The sequence below is a fragment of the Clinocottus analis genome, unplaced genomic scaffold, assembly GCF_023055335.1.
Source record: "Clinocottus analis isolate CAN_PGR_092001 unplaced genomic scaffold, fCliAna1.0.p SCAF_11, whole genome shotgun sequence".
In the NCBI taxonomy this organism is placed as follows: Eukaryota; Metazoa; Chordata; class Actinopteri; order Perciformes; family Cottidae; genus Clinocottus; species Clinocottus analis.
Window position 1 is genome coordinate 10,007,133 of NW_027175832.1, and position 13,864 is coordinate 10,020,996.

Here is a 13,864-nt window from a genome sequence, read left to right on the forward strand (position 1 = left end):
GTGAAAGTGTAGTATGGGCACACACTCGAGGTCCTTGAGACAAACATTCCTCCTTTCATTTTCCACTCCTTCAATCCCGTCAATATGTTCCTCTCATAGCCGTTCTCTCATCGGCGGTTTCTTTTCATCCAATCCCATTGTTCACCTCCATGTTTTTTTTCCTCCCCAAATCCATTGGCAGATTCATAAAGGAGCAGTACAAGTAACAAGATTTATAAAAGGCATTTTATGCCATGGCTTGCATGTCGGTTGGATTGAGGTCTCACTTCTTCTGTATGTGAAGTCTGTATGCAGCGTGGATCCGTTGATCGTGACGATCCTTTTTTTTGTAATTTCTTTTGCCAGGTTGGACGGACAAAGAAGTCGCCCAATCGTCATAAAAAGAACCTTTCATATACATAGCATACAATTACATACATATATCACACACAATGTAATTCAATACATGCAAGAAATGAAAGAGCAACAATAAAAGAAAATAGAATAATGAAAAATAATTGAAATAAAAATGCCTTTCAGATCACGCTTAGTCATTACTCATATCAGGTGTAAGCTTCTCCAAGTATTTCATGACAGCCTTGAAGTTTCAACCTCATTGTAATAACCTGTCTGGACATTTGGTTTTTAATCAATGTGGGAGCCTGTTGTCAGTGCCCTGTCTGTCACAAATCACTCCAGGATGAGAGGAAGGGCAGCGTTGTTGGAATATAGCCGTACTTTCTGTTTGTGAAAACTGCCCCAATGGTTCAAGAAAAAAGGACAAAGTATAACAAGTCACCTAAAATTACTAACATCTATTTAATCAAATAATAACAAGAAGTTACCACCAGCCAGTTAGTCTTCTTTCTAAAGGGACCCCTGTGTTTGGAAACGCTACCACTCTTGTCCACATGGAGTGCTAAAATACACACACAAGGACAGTTCCTCATCGTAGCTTTAACATGGCAGAGACGTCGTGGAGAGCAGAAGCTTTTCCAAATGTATTAGACTTTTTTAAATAGTTTATATTTTTCATATGTGTACTAGTACCAGTAAACATTATTTCAGTATCATAGGACACATTTTTCGGGTTTTCATAATGTAAAAAAAAAGAAAACATAACGTTTTGGACATGAACATGCTTGTGTAGAATGTCTGGCTTTCATATTCTATGGTGTATGGTTTCCTTAAGAAGAACACAACAAACAGAGAAATTAGTTATCCAGCAGGCAGCGCATTTTTTATTTACACCAGCTTTACCTTTGGGCCAGTGTGGTACACAGAAACTGCATCAGCACACCGTCCCATTCATCAAGTTCTCATCCGGCTTTCAGTTGCATAAATACATTCGTTTGACAGATGACTTCGCTAATTGCCTTTTCAAACCGCAGTAATCTCTCGGTGCAGCGAGTGAAAATTAAAAATGCAGTGCCCTGAGTATTGTTTTTTTCATGTCTGAGCCTGCATTTATCCACCTGAAATTAATTCTCTAATTTGTTTGTACGATAAACAGGGAATACTCCGGCTCCCAATCCACTTAAAGCGTTATGCGTGCTGCTTTACATATCCATTCTGATATGCCGACTTGTCCCCGAAGACTCCACGCAGCAATCCTGCCAAATGAGGGGCAAGCCTCGACTTTTCTGAAGGGCACTGTAAAGTCTCCAGAAAGTGTCACCTCGAGGAAAGCGTGACTACAGTGTGTGTTTGTTTAAATACAAGCGGCTGGAAGTTTGGGTGTCGGACGCGTAGGAGTCACAGTCGAGCCGTGGTGTGATTCGTGCCGATGTGTTTGCCGTGTGTGCCGGATGACACCCCGGATCAGGCGGGTGATGCCATTGCTGTCCAAACACACAAAGCATTTAAAAGGAAGCGACAGTATTGTCACTATGGCGCACGTCTTGACACTGGTGGACAAATTTACCACAAAAAAAAAGGATCGTATTGCTTTTCTGTTAAGCCTACGAAAATAGGACGAGGGTGAGACGGCCCGCCAAGCACCTCGGTGCTGCCATGTGATATTTGCACATATTTGAAGAGGAGGTAATATGTAGAAATGTGGTGCAAAATTGCCCCCTTTCTATCAAAGTGAGATTAGCGTCTTCAGAGTGTTGCAGATACCTGAAGCACATTTAGCACATTAGCGTCTCGCCTTTCCGGTGATCTTTTCTTTTGTCCTTCGCTTGAAATCATGCCGTCTTCTTTTACAGTCTAAAAATAATCCTAAATATGTTTTTTTCCCCGTCTGTTACGTTTAAATTGCTTGCCTAAAGTCTGGAGGAATGCCTCTCCACTCCGTCGGTCGGTCGAGACCCGCGGCTAACAATCTGAACATTTCATTTTACTTCTTCCTCTCTCAATGGTTCTACTGTCTTCTCGGCTCAAAGGGGCAGCCTTTATATTGTTCCACATGGATGATTGCAATCATATGCACAAAGATGGACAAACTCCTACTGGGTGTGATTGTGTTGTAACGTCTTTAGCGCAATATTTTTTGTGGATGGAACATGGGGACGGGGCAGATAGCGGTCACAAGTGATGATCAGCTGCCCCGGCCCATTCTTTGCGAGTTAAAACCTTCATGTGTTACTATTTCTCTTCCTAATACCTTTCAGTCATTCTGATACTTTTAATGAGGTCATTTAAAATCAACTCTGAACTAGACAAATATAATTACACAAGATAATTAATGCATCATATTGGACACCCGACAAGATAGAGACTGGAGACGGGCTGATGGTCACGTTACACAGATGGTCACGTTACACAGATTGATTTCTTATGAGAATCTCCCAAAGTACAGATTTCATGGTCTGCTATTCATGAAAATAAAAAAAGTCTGATCACAGGCCAATATATTTCCTGCACACCTTGTCCATGTACTTGGGGTCCATTGCCGCTAAACAACCTAACTTTAGCGTTATGTTGGGTATAAACACCTGCTGATTTTCCTCCAGCATGTATATGGTTCTCTCAGTTTAGAATGACGGCAGCCCATAACATAAAGTAGTTCTGAATTAACTATCAGGTGGATGGATATAGTCTGGTGTGGAATAGAAACCTCTGTCACATTGACAGCCCTCACAACGACTCCTTTAATAAGAAACGTGTCATAGGGACCAGCTTAAGCTCGTACACTGGACCAAATCCAATAGATGCGTGTGAACTAGTGGAGCGCAAACAAGAGTGAATGGAATCCACTCTGGATTTGTTCAGAGATGAGAAACTCTGAATGGTAAGCGTAAAAGATTACACTTTAGCGAGAGGCAGTGCCCTCATCAGTTAAATCTAATTTCTTTGAAGGAATGAAAGCAACGCCCGTCTTATTTGTGCATTTAATTAATGCTCAAAAGTTGATAACAATAATTATGTGCAGCTCCGACAAGCAGATAAAACACCCTTCATGTGCACAATTAGAGCCAACGTGAAGACGCAATGATTGATGTTATTTTGATGAATACCACTTTGGAGAACATTGTGTTTTCTATATTATTCCGGAATGGAATCACAATCTGAATGGAATCACAATCTGTGGACAGTAGTTTCCACCAGTGACTGCGACTCAAATGAAATGTTTCAATATGCAAGTAAAACCAGTTCTGTTTTGTGTTTTGTTGTTCAGGCCAGTGGGAGGTGACTGTCAGAAGAAATGCCGGTCCTAAGTGCCCTAGTACATCACCACTTGGACCATGGCGACTCCTTGGCCAATGAGAAAAGAGAGGTGCTCCGCCTGCCTTGCTAGATGGTCGGCATCCTCCTTGATGCTCCTATGGTTGCCGTGGGTGTTGCTATGGCTGCCGTGGACCGCCCGAGCTGAACAGGTGGGCGGCGGGGTGAGTGGTGGGAAGGTGCTCCACGGTTCCCTTTCGTCCCCCTCGTCCTCCTCGTCTTCCTCCTCTTCCCCGTCCAGCTCCTCAGCATGGGGCTTCAACACGAGGCAGAGCGGGGGGCAGCTGGACTGGCTGCTGTCGGAGAAGGGACCTTTCCACAGGTGTCCGGAGTACACCGAGTTCAGAGAGAGGTTCCAGCAGGGATTTTCTACCAGATACAAGATTTACAGGTAAGAGGTGTCAAAGTGTGTGTGTGTGTGCGTGTACGTGTGTGTGTGTGTGTGTGTCAGAGAGTAAGAAAGAAAGAGACTTTGTGTAGTTGGATTTAAAAGATCAACCAGCAAGAGGAAAAGAGTGTGCTCTCACTTATATCTCAGGCTACCTGCCCATAGTCTAAGTACCTTTAAAACCATCAACAGAATCATTTATTTAAAAAAATGCATTATTATCCTTAATTTAATACCTAAAATGTGACGGATATTTGGCGTGTCAGCTGAGGCTGCGATTTGAATATATATATAATATTAGGGCTGGCCAAAGTTGAAAAAAAAATACTGATTAATCACATGATTTTTCTGCGATTAATCGCATTATGCACCAAATTCAATGATGAAGTAAAAACTAGTGTATTGCACGCTTTTATTTTAAAGTAATGTTAACAGAACAATATAACAGCACTCTGGAGCAACAGCAAGTTAACATACATATATAGTTTATCTTTTTTTTTTCTTTTTTTTCTGAACAGGTACTGTTCAGTAGTAAGGGTCCCTGTGAGGGACAAATCACTTCTTCTTTTGTCCATGTTCAGTCTGTTGCTTACCTTTTAAAGATGTTAAAGACCAGCAATTGATTCACTTTAAACAAAAGCAATAAGTGCTTTTCATATTTTCCAGTTCAGTTTTTATTCCTCAGTGAGAAAAGTCCAGTCTGTGTTGTCTTGAACAAGAGCACTGAACATCTTGTGATGTAAGGAAAGTTCTCCTCTTTAAAAGAAGAGTAAAGGTCCAGAAGTGATGCTCTGCCATAGTGGATCAGACCGCGGGGTCAGGAGCTTTGCGCATGCGCAATTAACTATCAATCTGGATGCTTTCATTTTCTTTTCCCTTTTAGAAAATATGTATTTAGAGTTTTAACTTCCCTTTTCTATCAAGATGATATAAAAGTAGATCTGCTTAAAAGTTGTCATGACAAAACTAGATGGAACTAGATGATAGAAAACCATCGGTAAAAAGTCGATCTGATAGAGAGTAGCATGGAAGGCCAAACAAATGGCCAAGTGCTACCCAGATATGCTCTCATTTTAATCTTTGCAGATGCCTGCACCAGCTACACAAAGCCTGACATGGCCGTTACCACCGCTTTAAGCATGTACTTTCCCTCCATGTACATACTACAATACACATGTATACACGAGGGTGAGGCCCAATAAAAAAGCAGCATATAACAGTGCTGGCGGCGCCGATGCAGTCAGCTAGGTTGTTCCATGAGCTGTCAGCTTATAGCCAAACACACATCTCACTGAGGCCCTTACCGACCAGGTGCGGGTTAGGAGCAGCGAGTGACGAGTCAGCAGTCCTTGAGTGAGCAGCCACAGCCACCTCCGAAATATTATGCAGTTTAGTGCTGCAGAATGGCATATTAGCCCTGGACAGACACATAGATACACACACACACACACACACACACACACACACACACACACGTTCTATCTCACTCTGTCTCCTGGTGGAGATCAAAGCTAATCTTTAAAACATGCACAAGGGCACAGATATTTTAATATTCCTATTTGATGTTCAGCAGCCAACTATTATTAAAGCAAACACCACTGAGTGAAAAATATTGCCACATCATTACAAGATGATTAACATGCACAGAAACAAACGTCGGAGGCAATATGATAATATTTATCTGCTCAGCTTTGTCTTTTTTGAATACACAGAGATCCGTTGCAGCACTAACGTTAGAATTCCATCAAGCTCTGTTTTTGTACGAGAGCGTTTAATGAAAACGGGCATCACTTTTACTCTGAACGTTCATTATTCACCAAACTCAGCTCGCCTGGATTCAAACGTGCTCGATGGGTTGAAATTCAATCCAAGCAGAAATATGTTGTGTGGGACCGTGGAGGAAGGACAGTAAGATGGTCCTTTGTTCCCGGTGCTTCATGAGGATGAACGGGAAGAAGTGAAACGTTGGTTTGGAGATTCCATGAGCTCATTTATTGAATTGTTTGTGACTGATTTAGAGTCCTAATTTGGGGTCAAAATGTATGTACCTTTTTTATTTTTTATTCTTCCATTAGGTAGAGTAAGGCAAACTTTAACGATGACATGCTCGACAGTTTCTTTCAATCAGCTTACATTTACCTTTTTAATTTGAAATTGAATATGAGTAGTATTTTAATTACATTTAATTGTTGTATTATACTCATAATTATAACAATACATTTAATTAGTTTTTCCCTAACAAAAAATACTGGTATTGTTTTATTTATATACATCATTATAAATGAAACAAGCCAATAAATAAAAATGAATTTCATGAAAAAGAAAATAGATTTTACAGACCGCTCGTATTGCGACTGCATAATAATATCTTTGCTTATTTAACAACATAAAATGTGTTAAGAGTCTTTAAGTAAAGTGCGCCTGGATAGGGAGGGATTGGAGGATATGCTGAAATTTATTCTGTCTGGGAGATTAAAGTCAGAGCTTTAAATACTTTAAATCTGTGAATAGATTAAAGAGGAGCCCTTGTTCATTTGAGCATAGAAGAGCTATGAAACTAGTGTAGGTTGTAATATTCTTTTCCTCCAAGCCCTCAGACTTTTTGCTGAGTCTTTTGGTTCTGAGTTTTGAACTCAGCGGGATCAGCAGGGGGTTGAACCGGTTAAAAGAGCATCTGAAGAGCAAGCATTACAACTTGGGATATATTCAATACAGTCAGAGAAACATGACTGTCCATACAGTTAGCTTTCACTAATCTCAGACGACTTCAACTGAATTTAAAAAAGGTGCCCGACTGCACATGACTCCAAAATCGGGCTCCGAAGGGACAGCGGTAATTTGGCACTCGGAATCAACCCCCCGGCTCTTCTATAGAGGGAGTCACAGTGTTCTCCACCGGGACTGTGAACCTCTAACCACTCCTCGATCAATATATGCATGCAGCTGTGTGTTGGATCTTTGACATAGAAAAGGACTATATGAATATATTGTTTTATTTATTGTGACTTACTCACTAGTATTAAAATGTATGTATTTCTTTTCTTTTCTCCCCCTTGTTTTTCCCCTCTCAAGAACACTATTATTGTATATCTATATATGATGCGTATTTTCTGGGATGTTCCTTGTCTTGTCTTCTCTATATTGTATGAAGATGTAAGTTTGGATCACGGAGGAAAAACAAAGATAAAGTACATATAGGATGTTGAATTGCAGCTGCGTGAGTCTGGAAGTACTGTGAGAACGTTTTTAAGTGAGGAAAGAAGAAAACAAAACTCTTTTTAGGCAGGTTTTATGAGAAGAAATTATCAGAATTTATTCATTCACTGACATCTTACGATCAGGAAATGAAACCGGCCGATATAACCTTAAGTTATTGATGATGATAATGATAATGCAAATATTGGGTTGGAACCCACAGCAAGGTCTGAAGAGAGAGGACGGTGTGTGTGTGTGTGTGTGTGTGTGTGTGTGTGTGTCCGCAGGCCGGTCCGTGCGCTGTATAAATAATGCAGCCGGGTCCAGAGTTCAGGCAGTCTCCCGTCACCATTATCCTAAATTTAATGCCAAAAATGTGACGAATATACGGTGAGTCAGCTGAGGCTGCAATTTGAATTTTCCATTTCCTCTACTTGGAAACGTGCATATATATATATATATATATATATATATATATATATATATATATATATATATATATATATATGTATATATATGTGTATATATATATATATATATATATATATATATTTATATATATGTATATATATGTGTATATATATATATATATATATATATATGTATATATATATATACGTATATATACACATATATATATACGTATATTTATATATATATATATATATATATATGTACACACACACACACACACACACACACACACACACACATAATCGGTTTTAACCTACCATTTCTGTTCCCTCCACAAGCTCTTTAAAAATAGATTCTCTTAAAAGTTGTCGCAGCCGTTTGTACTGTCAGAAATGTAGAGAGCTATACGCTCTAATTATCAGGGACTTTTTTCTTTTCTGCCTTTTGTTAAGTTATATTCAGATAGATTTTTTTTTTTTTAATTGTGCTGTCAGCTGCTGGCTGTTTCACTTCTCCGGTCACCGATAGCGGTTACTTACGGACACGCATGACTGATTCCTTCCGCTTGCAGTCCATTCCCTCTCGAACTTGAGCTTGTTCCTTTACACTTAAAAAAAAAACTAAGTCCCTTGCTTTTTTCCGCCTCAAGTTGAGCGGAATGGAACTGACAGCTGCACTTCCAGATGAGGGCGTGTGTGAAATGACAGGTGACGGCTCTGTGACAAAAGTGGGACAGATTGTCAGAGAAGTCTGCCTTCAGCTGGGGGACGCTTCCTGTGATCACGGCCAACAGAGGAAACATGGAAAACTCTTCCTCTTTGCTTTCTACTCAGAACTTTTACATCTTCAAAAAAAATACAGAACAGAAAAACTTGTTTTTTCTTCCAGCCAGAAAACAAAATTGGATAGAATATTTGTAAGGTGGTGTTAGCGTGTCATATTATTGGGTGCCAGGTGCTTCTGGAAGAATTCAGTTCGACAAACTCTCTCGTTCTCTACATTTATTTACCAAGTGATCGCGAGTACAGTAATGAGCGCTGCAATAGCGTAGCAGGGAGTCGTCCAGTCAACACGCAGGTTGACCGTCCAAAAAACACCCCAAATAGCCAGAAGTTCGGCTCTTTAATACATGGTTTTCCATCATCAACATATCACAAGTAGAGTAACATTAACTTGGCTCTTACGTGTCTAAGAGGAGGACATTCCCGTTTCCTCTTTTCTTAAAAAACTGGTAGTAATTCTACATAAATGAGGGATTATAGTGAGGCGGTCTATTGCTGGAGGTAAGTAGAGACAAAGATGCTGAGTCTTTTTTTAAGTAATAAACACAATGAAGCCATGTGAATATTAACAAAGAGCAAATACACTGAAAATGAGCTACGAGCAGCCACTCACTCCCTAAGTGGCTTTTTATATTCCCCACCTGGCCTCACCCTAAGTGGACTGGACCACTGCATGGAGAGGGGGATCCCTTCTGAAACCTGGTCTGAACAGGAACATAGCAAACACCTGACTTCCAACAATATTTCAGAGTGAGCAACGCTGAATGTTACGCAGACTCGCAACATTTCCAACACCAGACGGACAAGATGGAGGGGCAAACCTTTACAGTACACACGGCGCATCGTGAGCATCGGCTGTATGATATGAAGCTATGAAATAAAGATTCCACACGGAATATTGAATATTGATATGAGATATTGCAAGGTGACTGTTTTAGATGCTATGGATTTAATAGTTATAACTTTAATATTGAATTTAGATGCTCAAAGCTTCGTGTTTAGGGAACCTTTTGGTTCAGCTCATGAACACCTTCATGCGATGAAACCTCCCCAAGAGTCAGAGGAAAAAGTTGTCCGTGTTTTAGAACTTCTACCCCGTCACTGCGTTTTTAGTTCTTGAAAGGTAGTTGTAACATTTTTTCTACAACATTTTGTGACAGGAAATGCAGAATTTAAGGCGCCAACACTGTAGTCCACAAACCAATGTGTGAGGTTACGATGACATCTTCTATATACAGTCCAAGGTTGTACGTTGGAACCATATAAACGACTCGGTTTCGCTCAAAATAGGTACGTTTGTCACACTCTTTTGGTTCCTGCCATGGTGACCCCATCCTCTCTGCCTCCTTCTGCTAACGTAGATGGGGGTTATCTGATCACGGTCCATGCATGTCCTACTCATGATATGAATCATTTCGGTCATATTTATTAAATGTGCTGTCACTCTGTTACGTTCAGATGTGAGGTCCTGGGACAGGGATGTCGTATGTGTACAGATTGTAAAGCCCTCCAAGGCAAATTGGTATGTCAACGTCTTGTCTCACATGGGACAGGAACACTGTTCTCCTGGGTCAAAGTCATGTGTTTCCCGGACCCATCCGCCTCTCTCTGTTAACCTGGCAGAGGATTATTGGAAACAACGCGTTTACCCTGGGCGACTGAGGCTCAGTGGTTAGCGTGCCCTTTTTTAATCAGAGGATCGGTGGTTTGATCCCCGGCTCCGCCAGTCTATGTCGAGTAACAATGTAAGTCACTTTGGATAAAAGCGTCAGAGTAATGTAATGAAACACAATTGACGGTTAGGCGGAGCCGTGACTGCCGGAGGTCTTTGTGCACTCAGCCACCTTTTCTTCCTAATGATGCTGTTGCAGACTTCCATTTCCTTCAGCAGCTGGTTGCCAATGGAAATGAAGTTTCCCTCAATTACTTCGTAACCAGGACAACATATTGTCACATTAGTAGTGATGCTGCATGAGGTCCCCTCATCACTGAATGAAGTCCTAAAAGCAAAAGTAAGTGCTTCCATTTAAGATGCGATCAGGTCACGGCTAAGCCGCCTGTAACGGCTTCCTGCTATGTCAGAAGTTACTGCTGCTTCTCATCTACTCCGCTCTTGCCCATCACAGATTTATGGCCGCCCTCTTGGCGTATGTGCTTTGTGAGTGCCTTCCTAATACGCTGGGATTGCTTTTTTTTGCCTCTGATTTGATTGCTGCATCCCCCGCTACCCACAACAACAAAGCACTCGTACATTTCAGCCAACGCGTCCCACTCAAAGTATTCCTTGAGAAAACTGGCACACTTCCTTCCAATTTGTATGAAAACAATGACAGTGGCAGTGAAACAAGGCCAGCGGGGGCCTGACAACATGGGCTTCAAGGACACAGTGCCAGGCCAGAAGACTTCACAAGACCGAAAAAAAAGCTCCGGATCCAGATACTCACACTCTATTTTTAAGTCCATTAAAAAAAAAAAGAAAAGAAGCTCAGTTTCTTTTTTTTTCTCGCAAAAAAAATGCCCCTTGTGACATTTTAATATGAAATATTAAACATTTTCCGGGCCATAACGGATATGCTTCTCAGTGTACTTCTGAGTGGACTAATAATGAAACATAATATCCTGAACATTTTCCAAAATCTGATCAGTGGTGATGGAGATGGCGTCCACGGTAGAACAATGGGTGGCTGACTGAAAGGAGCGGCGGTCCGGATCGAGCCCGTAATGTTGCAATCAGACCGAAATTACGCTCCTACTTATCCTGCGTCTCGTGGACGTCTCAGGCGGGAGGCGAATACGGCGGCGCCGCATAGTCACTGCAGAGAAAACAACAAATTGTCTCCTTTGCATGTGAAAAGCACCTCCCTTGTGTTTCTAATTACACTCCTGTGACTTTATTGATATGTGATTAACATTCGGGGGAAATAAGCGCCGGCAGTCTTTCCTCTGCATTAGCCTTCCACAGAGCGGGAGCAGCCAAATGGGCTGCTCTCATTAGCTTTTTAATAAAGCGGTAATGGAGACGGGATCGACGTTCATCACACATGTGCTCACCCACATTTGTTCACTTCTTTAATCTCGCCGTTGCTGTCAGCCTCAAACAAGCTGGAGAGCTACCTCCGGGTGGGTCGTGACCTCTGACCTTTTCCTCTTCTCTCCGATGGCTGTAGGCGGTGAAGAACTTTAACGTTAATTTTCGTTTAGCTGACTCTAAAACAGTGGGGGACCTGATGTGTTTGGTAGTGCGAGGCCAGCACACAGACGGCGTATTATCACATCTGGATATGTCACAAAAATAAAAAAATAAACCATATGGGAAATGCATAAACAATTTGGCTTAGAAACGACTCATTTGTGGTTGTTTCACAAGAATAACTTTTATAACCAGACTTATGAGCCATGATTCAAGACACTCAGTCTACCAACTACCATCATCATCATCATCATCATCATCAAATACCATGATGAAGCTTCTTAGGTAGTTGCAAATTTCTTCACTGATTTTTGAGAATCTAACAGCGTCTGTCTCTGAATGAAGCTTTGACTTGGCTACTGTAAATGTGTCCAACAGGAAGAAGTAACCGAGCTCAGCTCTTTCTAAATGAGAGTCTTGCATCCTTTAGGACTCTCTGTTGAGCTTTTATGGGCAGAGGAAGACTAGTCTATTCTTCCTCCTATCAGCTGGGTCAATGAGACCAATAGTTCAGACCATTTCACGATATTAGCTGAAGAGCTGAAATAAGAGCTGATTAAATAGATAGACAGAAAATAAATTGGCAAAAGTCAATTATCATCAAAAATGTGTCTTAAATATGAAGATTGGCTGCTTTGCTCTGTTTTATATGATAATTAAACTAAATGTTTGAGGGTTTGGGCAGTTGGTCTGACAAAAAAGTAAATCTAAGATGTTCCTTTGGCTTTTATACTATTAATTTGGTAAACAAATAATGAATTCGTAAGTTAAAGCCCTTTCTGTGGCTATATCATTTAACCTTGTGCTTCAAATGTTCCTTCAACCAAACAATCTATTTTACTAATTACCTTTTTTTTCTGTTCCTGCAGTTATTAATTGGTTTCCAAAATGAAAACCCCTTTTTTGCTATTGTGTCTTTGCTGCTGTTTATATAAAAAGCATGCTAATGTATTGTAGGAATTTGTATTGCCATGCTTGACACTGCATACCATCTTGAAAAATGCAATCAGTCCGATGGACTAAAGCACCCCGGCTAATCCCTCAAACTTTGACCAAAGTAGTTGTTGTTCACCCAATCAAACATTACAGCACCTCAAACTCCCGCAAAGAAGAATGAAGAGCCTCCTCAGGGTGGATTTGGATGTGGAAGAACAACGCACAGCGCAACAATCACACTCTATTCAATTTCCATCTTTCCTGAAACGACAAAGACGACCCGTCAAGCGGTTCTTATGGAGACAGAATCGGGGTCTCTGCCTAATTTCCACCTCTACTTCTGGTGGACTTGAGGAAGATTGGCTGCTGATGAGACACACAGGATAGGGGTGGGAGTGCGCCTGGCCTTTTTCCTGCGGGCTTCTTCTGTGGCTCACAACACAAGAGACACAGAACGCTTAGCGGGAAGGGAGCAGCGGGCTAGAAACAGGCCTGTGGCTCTGTGATGGAAACAGTCAGGAGGCAACAGCCTGTGTAACGGGAAACACTCGCCTGTTGGTCACACTGTTTGTGTGTGTGTGTGCCACTAACACAAAACACAGAGTGTATTTCATCAAGTTCTGCAACAAAAGAAGCACCAACTGCTGCACGTACCTTTTCCCACACGTACCTTAAAGTCACTTTTTTATCCCTCTTGAAAGCGAGATCTCAATAAAAGGGAATTCCTTCACATTTTGCACCAGTGTCCAACTGTACTCTGGGATGACCTGATTAGAACGCGGAGGTCAAAAGCCACGGTGGACTGTGACGTCACGTCCATCCTATTCTCGGCTCATTTGGTTTGGTTGCGTTGTTATACTTTTTTTCCGGGTTACGACGGTGGCCAGCCAGAACTCCCAAAGTCTGAACCATCCCGAAAAAGTGTCACTGACACTGATAACACTGTCCAGTGATGCACAATTTCAGCATGGTTACCATTGTTAGAAACCACTTCTCAGAGGGATATATATATCACCTTTAAACATGAACAGAGGGAGGGATACAGAGATCACACAGAGAGAAACAGACATATGTATCATGTAATTGAAAGAACAAGACAGATGCTACTCATTTTCATTTGGTTTTAAGCCACTGAATGATTCTTTGAGCAGAAAAGCACAAGAGGCTTCCATTGTGTGCAAAAAAAGATGACAAGATTATCAACAACTGCTCATCCCCAGAAGTAACAGTTCAGAAAGAGGAAGTCAGTGCTACATCAGAGACTCGTGTCATGCATTAACCTATTGCGCTCAGGGAGATGGCCACAATGAC

The 13,864-nt window shown here is 41.3% G+C and overlaps 1 protein-coding gene across 1 annotated transcript in view; it reads left to right on the forward strand.

Moving 5' to 3' along the window:
• Positions 1-13,864, forward strand: part of brinp2 (bone morphogenetic protein/retinoic acid inducible neural-specific 2) — a 206,288-nt gene that overhangs the window by 84,369 nt on the left and 108,055 nt on the right. Inside the window, exon 2 of the mRNA XM_068570912.1 lies at positions 3,602-4,039. Within this exon, the coding sequence (XP_068427013.1) occupies positions 3,669-4,039 (371 nt within the window). The 5' untranslated portion in view covers positions 3,602-3,668. The remainder of the gene's footprint in view (positions 1-3,601; positions 4,040-13,864) is intronic.